The 12,280-nt window shown below is 42.1% G+C and overlaps 1 protein-coding gene across 1 annotated transcript; it reads right to left on the bottom strand.

Annotated features, from left to right (window-relative positions):
- Nucleotides 1–2,527: 2,527 nt before the first annotated feature.
- On the bottom strand, nt 2,528–8,910 carry LOC117350815 (olfactory receptor 5V1-like). The gene is made up of 2 exons (XM_033925447.1): nt 8,666–8,910; nt 2,528–3,965 (listed from the first exon to the last, which is right to left on the bottom strand). The coding sequence occupies exons 1-2, from the start codon at nt 8,672–8,674 to the stop codon at nt 3,006–3,008; spliced, it is 969 nt and encodes a 322-aa protein (XP_033781338.1). The 5' UTR covers nt 8,675–8,910; the 3' UTR covers nt 2,528–3,005.
- Nucleotides 8,911–12,280: the final 3,370 nt, after the last annotated feature.

Genomic DNA, 12,280 nt, shown 5'->3' with positions numbered 1-12,280 from the left:
ATAGGCTTCCATTTTGTCAGTCACTGCAGCTGTGCATATACAGTACAGTGGTGCCTCACACAACGAACTTAATTGGTTCCAGGAGCAAGTTTGTTATGCGAAAAGTTCGTTATGTGAAATGCGTTTTCCCATGACAATACATGTTAAAAAAAATAATTCGTTCTGTAGCATAAAATATGCTAAGATGACATAAAAAAAGATACATTTTTTGTTATAATTGTTTTTAAATTTAAAGACAGACTAAGTAGAGTCTAATTTTAGAGAGGGCAGAGTCTCAGCGGCAAAAACTGGGACTTAACTGTTCATTTTTTTTTTTCTTGGCTTATTTTTGGTTGGCCCGGTGGTTTTCATGTTCTGTGGTGTTAGTTTTTTCTCTTTTTCGGTGCAGTAACATGGCAGCAGAGGTGGTTAAAAGTTGTTTCCGGTGTGGGAAGCGGCAAACACCATCGGGGTTATGCGCTGCAGGGTATGTGGACGCTTCGGGGGAAGATGTAGTAATGGCGCCGGTTGAGTTGGCATTTTCCCGCCCGAATGATGTGCATTCAGTTTCGCTGGCTCTCTCAGTGGATGCAGCCGCATCGGCGGTGCAGGACCCACAGCTGCTTGATACCGTGCTTCTTTCCCTGCCGACATCACTTTCTCTTCTCGGCGGGGTGTCGGCTGTAGCGCCAGTGCTTGTTTCAGCGATAAAGGCCGGTCAGAGGGCAGTTGTTTCTGCAAGGCAGATCTCTGCTCTACTGGCGGGGAAGCGACGAGAGTAGCTCCGCCCCCCCCCAACGCATCAGCAGTAGGCGCCGGGCCCCTGCGAGCCGACGGTCCGCCACTGCACAGGGAGCCAGGCGGAGAGAGGGCAGTTAAGCGCGGTGCCTGCGCGGAAGGATGCAGCTCGGGCGACTTCGTTGTGTGAAACGAAGTTCGTTGTGGGAAGCAAGACATGAAGTTCGTTGTGCGCAGCGTTCGCTGTGCGAGGCGTTCGTTATGCGAGGCACCACTGTACTTCAAAGGAAACTAGATTATTTGTAGGTTACTGATCTGAATCTAATGCATTTGGAAAAATAAGGCGTGGTTGTATTCAAGAGGTGAGTGATTAAATGTAATGACAACGGAAGGAGAGAAGAAAGAGCAGAGATTGAGGTGAAAAGTTACAGGGAACAAGCTGCAGAGATGGATATATAGACCAGAGATTGAGATGGGGCAAAAAGAAAGAGTTGAGGATAGAAAATTAGTTTTGGTATTGAGCTGAAGGTTGTGAATAAGAAAAGGAAAGAGAACTTCTGATAGACTTAGGCTCGGATTCTCTATAAGGTGCCGATATCAACGACCGCCTAAAAATCAGCTGCCGATCGCGTGTCAATCACACGGTGGCACCCTATAGAGAATTGCACCTCTGTGAAAGATAGGTGTTGGAAATGTAGGCCAGGATTTTTCTGGCCTACATTGCCATTGCCTATCTATGTTCCAGATAGAGGAGATGTTTGTTCTTGAGAAAGTTGAATTTGATCATCTTATTTTGTCTTTTCCCCATGAATCCTGCCTATACAGGCACTTTACAGTGCCTAACGCCACTTCATTAGCCATGCCCTTAATGGCATTAAGCGCCTATGTAGGCATGATTCTGTCACCTTTTATTTAAGCACCAGTAGGTGCTTTATTTTTACCATTTTTTGCCATTTTAAATGGCATTTCTCAATTAACTTTGGTGCCTATAGGGTTCCTACTGGCACCTAGGTTTTGGCACCATTTATAGAATATCCCCCTTAATGCTCACCTCCCAACTAAATGGATACCCCAATGAATTTTCATCCTGCAATCAATATTAAAAGGTAAATTCCTAGGGAAAAGGTCGCAAAAAGGTTTAAAATCAATCAATAAATCATTTTTTTTAAAAAGCATTGTGTCTTTTTCAATGTTTTTATCTCCTTGACATACGTTCAAGATCATTTTCCTTCTAACATGTTATAGATGCAATGTGGTAAATGCCTGGAATGCCCTTCCGAGGGAAGTGGTAGAAAGGAAAACGGTGATGGAATTCAAAAAAGTGTGGGATAAACATAGAGGATCTCTAATTAGAAAATGAAGAATGTAAATGAAAGAGCTAAGGCCGGTACTGGACAGACTTGAACAGTCTGTGTCCCACATGTGATGATTTGGTGTAGGATTGGGCTGGGGAGGGCATTGATGGGAACTCCACTAACTTGGAACATGAGGATGTTACTGACCAGACTTTATGGTAGATATCCTGCAAACAGGATGGTTGGAGTGAGCTTGGATGGCAACTTCAGCAGTTGGAACCTAGGACAATACCAGGTGGACTTTACCGTCTATGATCCAGAAATATCAAAGAAGATACAGGTTAATTTAATCATGTATTTTTAATGGGTATAACTATTAGGCAGACTGGATCGACTGTTTGGGTCTTTATCTGCCGTCATTTACTATGTTTACTATGTTTCAATCCATATTTGACAAATTAGCCACTCCTTGTACAAAACCGTGAAAGTGGTTTTTAGCACTGGCTGGTGTACTGAGCAGCATAGAGGATTCAGCATGCCAGTTAATGCTAAAAACCACTTTTGCGGTTTTGTAAAAGGGGGAGGGGTAAAATCTCTAATCACAGAAATATACATAGAAACAAATGAAAAAATGAAGGCAGATAAAGACCATATGGCCTATTCAGTATGCCCATCCATGCCATAAACTCTCCCCTTCACTCTCTTAGAGATCTTATATACTTACCCCAAGCTTTATTAAATCTAGGTACAGGTTTTGTCTCTACCACCTCTGCCAGGAGTCCGTTCCGTGAATTTACCACAGTTTTTGTAAATAACTATTTCTTCAGATTATTTCTGAGTCTATCCTCTCTCGTTACATTCCTCTATATATCACTGGTTATCTCTCTAGCTTTTCCACTGGTGTCAATAGTATTTAGATTGCCCTGGCCTATATGAGCCAATGCCGATTATACTCTTTGTGTGCTCACTTTGAAGAAATTAAATCTGCTTTTTTTAATCCCTTAGTGCAACTGAGAAATAAATTTTACTCACTGCTTTCCTCAAGACTCCCTGTACCTCCTTGTTTCTTAGGGTGTAAATAACAGGATTTAAAAAGGGAGTCACCACTGAGTAAAAGAGAGATACCAGTCGATCGCTGCCCAGAGAGTACAACGGGGTTGGTCTTAGGTATACAAATATGAGTGAAGTTAAAAATAAAGTGAAAACTGTGAGGTGGGATGCACAGGTAGAGAAAGCTTTGGTCCGTCCCTCTTTTGAGTTCATTTTAAGAACAGAAGAAATGATTTTAAAGTAGGAGATACAGGTAAAGAAAAAGGAAAACATTCCAATTAAAACACCGCCAGCAAAAATTGCAATCGTATTGATGAAGGTCTCAGTGCAGGATAGCTTCAGAAGAGGGGGAAGATCACAGAAAAAGGAGCTGATTCGATGGGGGCCACAGAACTTCAAGCGTGATGTCAGAAGCGTGTGCAGCAATGAATACAACAGGCCACTGGTCCACGAGCTCCCAGCCATCTGAACGCAAAACTTCCTGTTCATAACAATGGCATAACGCAAGGGGTTGCATATAGCGACATAGCGGTCATAAGCCATGGCTGTTAGCAGGAAATATTCAGTAGCAAGGAGAGCGATGAAAGCATATAATTGAACCATGCAACCCAAGAAGGATATACCACATTCCTTTGTCAAGAAATTAGCCAGCATCCTGGGTACTATGACGGAGGTGGAGCAGATATCCAAGAAGGATAGGTTGCTTAGGAAATAGTACATGGGTTTCTGAAGACATGAATGAGTGTAAATAGCAATGAAGATAGTCAGGTTCCCTATTACTGTCAACAAGTATACGACCAGGAACACGATAAAGAGAATCTCCTGATACTCTGATAGATTTGAAAGCCCCAGGAGGATAAACTCGTTAATGATGGTATAGTTTAGCCCATTCATTTCAGAAATCTGCAAGAAAAGGGAAAAAAAATACATTATAGCATGCTACATGACAATTTCCTAGCCAGCATTCAAAACATAATATTGAAGTACTAAACCCTACTATCAGAAACATGGACAAAGAAGCCCTGCACAGCTTAGAAGGATCTTGGTCCCATCAAAGTTAATCACATTCCATATCAGTGGCAACTGGTTCATTCTCCTCTAACAGACTTTCTATATAGAAAATCATTGAGCCCTTAACTGTTTCTCAATATGTAGGAACCGTGCAGGTCTGTTATTCTTTGTAAATATCCTGTCAGAGCAAGTAAAGAACTGAAGCAATCACATACCAACATGAACATTTGCTATAAGCATATATTCTTCACTTCTCAACAGGGAAGCCAGTAAAGGTTAGGCCATGCAGAAAGTTGCCTTGCTAGAAAACTATACATCCAGCATGGGGGAACTGAGCCCAATGCCAGACAGACTAGTTCTGTCTATGTTCCTCATGTGGCGAGAGATGGGTGAAAGTTTGACAACTCCAGTGTGTTGATCGTTGCATTGTCACATACTGTGAGTGGGGAAACTGTGCAGCTTAGGAGGGAGGGGAAGGCAGCTTGACTGGTAAGTTGAATACTGTGAGCAATACACGACGTATCATCCCCATCATGGTTGGCATGGTGGTAATTCACAACCAGCATTAAAATATGGATGGCCTGGGCCTACATAGAGTAGTGGGTAAGGTTCTGGTCACCTTATTGGACAGACTGGATGGACCGTGAGGGTCTTTTTCTGCCATCATTTACTAAGTATGTATTACTGAGAAGCGATTGCCTACACTTTTATATTTGGATGACTAAGGTTTCATTTTCAGATCTAAACCACTTCTATTGCAAATGCAAGCAGTGTCTCACTTCCGGCTCACCACACAATTGTTTCCCACGTATTCACCTTTATAGGACCCCCAGGGACCCCTGAAGAAGACTTTTTGTCAAAACGCGGACAGTGTTGGGTCCTGTATCCCTAGCGGACTAGGCCCTTTAAAGCTTTTAGGTGGATGATTTATTTTTATGTGGCTGAAATTATTTTATGTGGATGATTTCAGTGTACCTTTGGAACTTTGACACTTTCAAATAAAGTCCATTTAGGAACATCGACACTCCACAGAGTTTTTTGGGGTTTTCTCTGGATTTTCTTCTTTGTGGATATTTTGGGGTCAATTCCTTTTGTTATTTTCAGATCCAAACCACTGGTATATACAAGCTGGATGTGCTAAGGTGAGAGGTCACTCCTTCATAAAGGATGAGTGTTCCTGTTGGCATTCTTCAGTAGCATTTACTGCCTAAATGTAATATTTGCACTTGATTCCTTTGAAGCCCTATATGGCAAGATGATGGTTTACTCTTTCCATTCCAAGGAGACAAAGGGGTCCTTTTATTAAGATCCGCTAACTGATGGGCCACCGTGGGAGCGGACCGCTGGGCACGATGGACCCAATGGAGGCAACTTCTTATGTTCTTATGTTCTTAAATGTTAAGGCATCCATTATATTCTATGGGCGTCTTAGCTAAATCAGTTAGCGCATGCTAAGTCAGTTAGTAGGCCTTAATAAAAGGACTCCAAAGAGAAGAACCAAGATAACAAAGTCTGGAGAAGTAGAAAATGGCCAAGGAGATGGATAAACAGAAATACAGGAGGCACACTGAGGAGAACCTTTAGTCAATAGTCCCTATAACCAGCATTGGTGTTTCTTTTTACGGCAGTTGAGACTTTGAAGTGATAAAAGCAAGATAATTTTGTATGAGAATTCTAAGGACCTCTGATATAGGCACATGCCAAAACATGGCTTTGTTGGGTCATGGAATACAGTCAGCGTGAGTTAACTTGATATGAGCTACTCTACATGGTTAGTTCACACTGAATACTGTTCCCCCCTATCTAACTAAGACAATGACCTAGCAAGTTCAAGTTCAAGTTCAATTTTATTTGATGAATCGCCTATAACAATTTCTAAGCGATGTACAATTAAAAAATATCATATATGATAACAGATAGTGTTAACAACAAAACTTCTTAACAAATTTTTGAAAGGCAAAAATTTATGACATACAATGTTAGAACTATAAGGAGTTACTTCACAAACTAGATACATTAGGGAAAAAAGGGAAAAAAGTTACAATTTTCTCAGTCTCAGATGGAAGAAACATTAAAGGTACACACATAAGGAGGGGGCAAAAATAAGGTTAGGAGATTAAAAATTGAGCTTGAAAAACAAGGAATATATGAATAGAGTATAAAATTAAATAGTAAAAGCATCTTTAAATAAAAAAGTTTTCAAAGATTTTTTAAAGGAATTGAGGTCTTTTTCTTTTCTTATGTAGAAGGGCAAGGAGTTCCAAGTGTTAGGTCCTAAAACAGAGAACATTTTGTTTCTTCTTGTGCCTACTGTTTTTAAAGAAGGGACTGATAATAGGTCTTGAGAAATAGATCGAAGGGAGCGAGAAGCATGATAAGGAATAATCATTTTGGAAATAAATTATGAATAGCACAAGTACAACACCGAATGCCCAGATCTGGCAAGAAGGCCAGTCTGCTACACCGGCTTACCCTACTGTGAATTGTAAGCAAGACATCAGCTTTCATAATATAATAAACTTTACTTAAAAAAAGTAAGGAGCAAACTAACAAAAGTAATCACGGGCAGCTAAGAAAATAATAGGGAAAACAGAGTTGAATAATATATTACTATGATTCATGCAAAAAGAACATCAAAAGGATGCAAATCATTCTAAACACAGCTGTCCGATTAATATTTAATACGGAAAAAAGTTAGTTCATGTATCGGAATATTACCAAATTCTACACTGGTTGCAAACTGAGCCAAGAATATTATTTAAATTTGGTTGCATTTGTTACAAGACATTGCATGGCCTGATGCCTAATTAATTTAAGTTTAATAGAAAGCGTTTTACTCATGACTCCAGACTATTTACCTCACCGCTTTATTTTTGATATATAATTTAGATAACTATTAAATTGGAGACTCAGCATTCCTCCTACTCATATACAAACAAAAGAAATACTTTACATCACCACAGCAGAGAGGCATCTTAAAAGAAAGACTAGACCAGGGGTGTCCAATGTCGGTCCTCGAGGGCCGCAGTCCAGTCGGGTTTTCAGGATTTCCCCAATGAATATGCATGAGATCTCTTTGTATGCACTGCTTTCAATGCATATTCATTTGGGGAAATCCTGAAAACCCGACTGGACTGCGGCCCTCGAGGACCGACATTGGACACCCCTGGACTAGACCTTACATTTTGCAGAAAGGACCAAATCCAATTCCAATGTACAGTATAGAAGCAAAAGTACTTTGTTTAACAATACCTGACGTGGATCGCGTATACATTACAAAAAACTATCCCCCCCTCTTTTACAAAGGCGCACTAAGCTTTTTAGCGCGCGCTAAATATTAGCATGCGATAAACACGCGCTACATGCTAACACACGTATGTTATCCTATGAACGTGTTAGCGGTTAGCGCACGCGTTGATTTATCACATTGATTTAGCACGTGCTAAATCAACGCATGCACTAACCGCTAATGCGTCCATAGGATAACATTGTACGTGTTAGCTTTTAGAGTGTTTAGCGCACCTTTGTAAAAGAGGGGGTATAATGTGTAAAAGTTACCATCAACACAATATTGATGGCACGCACATTTACACATTGTATTTAGGTATATTGTTTGTACGCATGCAAAATGATCTGGATCATAAACGCATGTGATGTCTTCGTTGCATTTTCAGTTGTAGCTTTTTGAAGTACATCTTGGTTTGTTTGATTGTTTGTAGCTTTGAAACCCCTGATGCAACCCAGGTGCAACTCTGGGTAAGAGCGAACCAGAAAAGGACCTGGGTGCACCGATAGATAGGACCCTGAAACCGTCGGCACAATGTGCGGCAGCGGCAAAGAAAGCAAATAGAATGTTAGGCATGATAAAGAAAGGAATCACGAATAGATCGGAGAAAGTTATAGGGCAATGGTCAGACCCCACTTGGAATACTGCGTCCAACATTGGTCTCCCAACCTAAGGAAGGATATAAAACTGCTGGAGAGGGTGCAGAGACGAGCAACGAAGCTAATAAGAGGTATGGAGAACTTGGAATACGAGGAACGACTTAAGAGACTGGGATTGTTCTCCCTTGAGAAAAGGAGACTGCGAGGGGATATGATTGAGATTTTCAAAATATTGAAAGGAATTGACAAAATAGAGCAGGAAAAAAAAATGATTTACAATGTCCAATGTGACACGGACAAGAGGAAGCTAAGAGGGGACAAGTCTAGGACAAATATCAGGAAGTTCTGCTTCATGCAACGAGTGGTGGACACTTGGAATGCTTTCCCAGAGGAGGTTATTGCAGAATCCACCATTCTAGGATTTAAAAGCAAACTAGATGTACATCTCCTTACAAGAGGCATAGAGGGATATGGGTGATTAAAATTACGCCAGGTGTACACCTGGCTGGACCACCGCATGTGCGGATCGCCGGACTTGATGATTCACAGATGGCAGTTTTTATGTTCTTGTGTGTGGCAAAACATGGTCCATGTCAGATATTGTTAAATCAAGGACTTTTGCTTCTATGTATTGGACTTGGACCTTTCTGTGTCTCTTTCACTGAAGATCTGTGCAGCCTCTGTGGACGTTGCTTTTTGAACCTTACATTATTCATTCAGCAGAAATGTCTTTTCATGAGATGTCCTTCTCTTCTGCCATTTGCTTTTTCAGGCTGTTAAAATTAGTAGGGTAGTTGTCTTCATGAAAGGAAGTGAAGGTTGCACTGAGTCTACTCTACCTCTCAATAGCAGTGACAAGGGTAAAATCAATAACTGAATTCAGTTATAACTGGAACTTGTTTTGAAGGACTCTGGTAATGAAGAAGTGAAGAGGAAGATCAGCTACAGTCAATGGCATTGCACCTAGAAATAAATTGGACATATTAGATGTGCCATAAGGTCCTTGTCTACTGTCATGCTCTATTCTATGTTTTCATGACAACTCTGCTGGTGTAAAGAGAGCTTGAAAACCAGTAATGTCCACTTAATACATTAAAAAAGTTCCTTACCTAATATCCATAAGGAAGTATGTATTTATAGTATACCTGAAAGCCTTTTATGTGGTTTTGTCAAAACTAACTTATTAAACATCTGTTTCATGACTACACACCAAAGACCTCTAGTATCTTGAGGATTTAATCCCCAATGCCATCTTCATGCAGTGTACAGCAAAACAGAAGATAATTATGTACAATCATAGATTAGACTTTTACCTCATGGAAAACTGGAGGTTGAACTTTCCAAAACATGTGGTATTTTACAAAACCAATTTTGATTTTTTTTTTTTAAACAAACCCCCTCTTTAAGTAAGGTGCGCGTGCTAATCGCACGCTAAAACGCTTGGAGAGGCACAATTGGAAGGGACATCTAAGTCCGTTTGCGTCCAACTAGCAAGTTGTCCAAAGTAAAAAACCTCCTAGGACACATTTTAGATAAATACATCCAAATTTTTTTTTCCTTTTGAAAATCGTCTAATTATACGTCCTGCCGATCTGATCGTCCAAGTCGCTAAATCGTCCATCTTTATACCACATTTCCATCCAACTTTTCGTCCAATTCAAAAATGCCTAGAGCAAGCCCTGTTGGACGTGGGAGGGTCTGCAAAGTGATGGACTGAACTCCCAGACATGGCACCTAAATAGTGGGGTACCTTACAGGACACTGCTGTGAACTTCACAAAAAAGGTGCCATGTCATCATCTCACTACAGCTCCCTTATAGGTCATGGTGAGCCCCCCAAACCACCTCCAGAATCCCCTAGACCCACTTATCTACCACCCCAATAGCCCTTATGGCTGCAGGAGCCACTTATATGCCAGTACAAAAGGGTTTTGGGGGTGTATAGGGGAATGCACATGTTTCAGTATCAATGCAGTGATTACAGGGGCTTATGGTCATGGGTCCTCCTCTCTATGGGTCCCTAACCCACCCCCAAGATGGCTTAAGATGCTTCTGTGCAGCACAACTAGGCTTTCCTATGCTAGGCTGCCAGGTGATGATGTTCTGGAGGCACAATTTTCAAGGTCTGTATTATGTGTTTGCAGTGCTTATCTAGTCACTTTAGGTGGGTTTTTGTGACTTAGACCATGTTTAAAATGGTCGAAGTCACAACATCCAAGTTCCGTCTATGCTGTGCTGTATAACTTATACATGCAGTATGACTAAGTCTAAGCCAGCCCACATCCCGCCCAACTCCTGCCCTCGACACTCCTCCCGAAACGCCCCGTTTAGCTTTGGTCATTCAGCGGCACTAAGTAGGCCATGGTCATCTAGAAATACATCCAAAACCTGGTTTTATTATCGGCACTTGGACGTATTTGGGAAATGTTTGTCCAAGTGCCGACAGGCCGGTTTTTGGATGTTTTTCTCTTCCGATTATGAGCCCTTAGTAAAAGAGGGCCAAAGAGAAGAGCATATAAAAGTTTAGCAACACATATAATTTCAAGGGGACAATTTTCAAACTCCACAGGTAGCTTTTAGTTATACAGGCATGCCTGTACAGTATGCTAATTTCATTTCAGGACTGAAGGGATATCAGGTGAAATGTATGTGCTGTAATTTCAAAATTGAAAATGTATATTGTTAAACACATGAAAGTTTGAGAATCTTTCAAGTCATTTTGTCAAATGTTATATTTCATCCTCATGTATGTATTATATATCAGACTGTTAAGTTTATGAAGGAGTGCAAAAAAGTTCTCAGAGCAACTGACCTAAATTCTGAGTGTTATTTTCCACTGTAACCGAAAAGGGGGTTATATTATTTCATTGTGCCAATTTGCAGAGACAACATTCTATGTTTTGACATTGTTTCAGATCATTGGTTGAACCATATCCATGTCATTCTCTTCTCGACTGGGCTGAGAACTTTTCAGCATCCCCTCGTAATATGTCTGTCTTTTGATTCTTTAACATTTTCCCAAAAAATGGATTTGAACTTGAAAAATAATGGGCTCATAATAATAAAAAAAAAGTTCAAAAAGTGGCCTAAATCAGTACTTGCACAATCAAAAAGACAGATTGTCCAAGTACCGATAATCAAAGCTGGTTTTAGATGTATCTAAAACCAGCTTAGGCCTTTACCCTGCCTCTGAACGCCTAGAGCAAAAAGAGGCGTTTTTGGAGGAGGGGAAAGGGCGGGAGGTGGGCCAACCTTAGTCGTACTGGAAATATAACCAAAAGTTTAACCAGATTGCCCAGTCAGAACTTATATGTTTTGACTTAGATCAAGTCAAAATAGGTTTAAGTTCTGAATAGGGGCAGCTGAGCTAATCGCCACTGCTGCGATCAGCTCAGCAGCCCCGACAACATGCCCACCACCCCCACCCCCCGCAACGATTACAATTGCGATCCCCTCCAAATTACACCAAACCAGCAGGAGGAATCCCAAGCCATCCTGCCGACACTCCCGACAATACCGGCAGGAGGGAGCCCCCCCCGACAAACCCCTTGAATCCCTCCCCACGAATACTGGCAGGAGGGATCCAAAGCCCTCCTGCCGAAGATGGCCTCCCACCCCTATGAACCCCAGCAAACCCCCGAATGCCCCCTGAACAACCCCACCACCACCCCGGCTGGCCAACATTAAGGTTAGGGTGGGTCTGGGGTGGTGGTGGGGTTGTTTGGAGGGGCATTCTGGGATTTGCCTGGGTTCACAGGGGAATGGGGGCCATCTTCGTCAAGAGGGCTTGAGATCCCTCCTGCTGGTATTCGTGGGAGTGTGGGGGGAGGTTCAAGGGGTTCACATGGGGCTGCATCTTCGGCAGGAGGGCCTGAGCTCCCTCCTGCCGGTTTTGTCAGAGGTGGGTGGGAGATTCGCAGGGGTGGGGGGTTCGAGGAGGGGGCTGCATCTTCAGCAGTTGGGCCTGGGCTCCCTTCTTCCGGGTATTGTCGAGGGTTCAGGGGTGTTGGCAGGAGGGCTTGGGATCCCTCCTGCCAGTTTGTGACCATTCAGGTGGGGGGGGGGGAGACGATTGTGATCGCAGCAGGAGAGATTAGGCATCTCTCCTGCCGTTATCATTGCAGGGGTGGGTGGGGGGGATTCTGTTACCTGTGCTGTTTTTGAGAGACGTTGGTTACGGAAGCCAGCTTTTAGGCGAAGGACTGGCCCCTCCTTCACCTAAAAGGTCTTGTTTGGGTGTTTGGGACTTGGGCGATTTTTTGATTGGGAATATGTTTTAAGGTTAGACGTTGTGGTGATCTGGGCGATTAAACTGTTGAACGT

Source organism: Geotrypetes seraphini, chromosome 16 (assembly GCF_902459505.1).
Source record: "Geotrypetes seraphini chromosome 16, aGeoSer1.1, whole genome shotgun sequence".
In the NCBI taxonomy this organism is placed as follows: Eukaryota; Metazoa; Chordata; class Amphibia; order Gymnophiona; family Dermophiidae; genus Geotrypetes; species Geotrypetes seraphini.
This window is presented reverse-complemented; position numbering and strand designations above follow the sequence as displayed.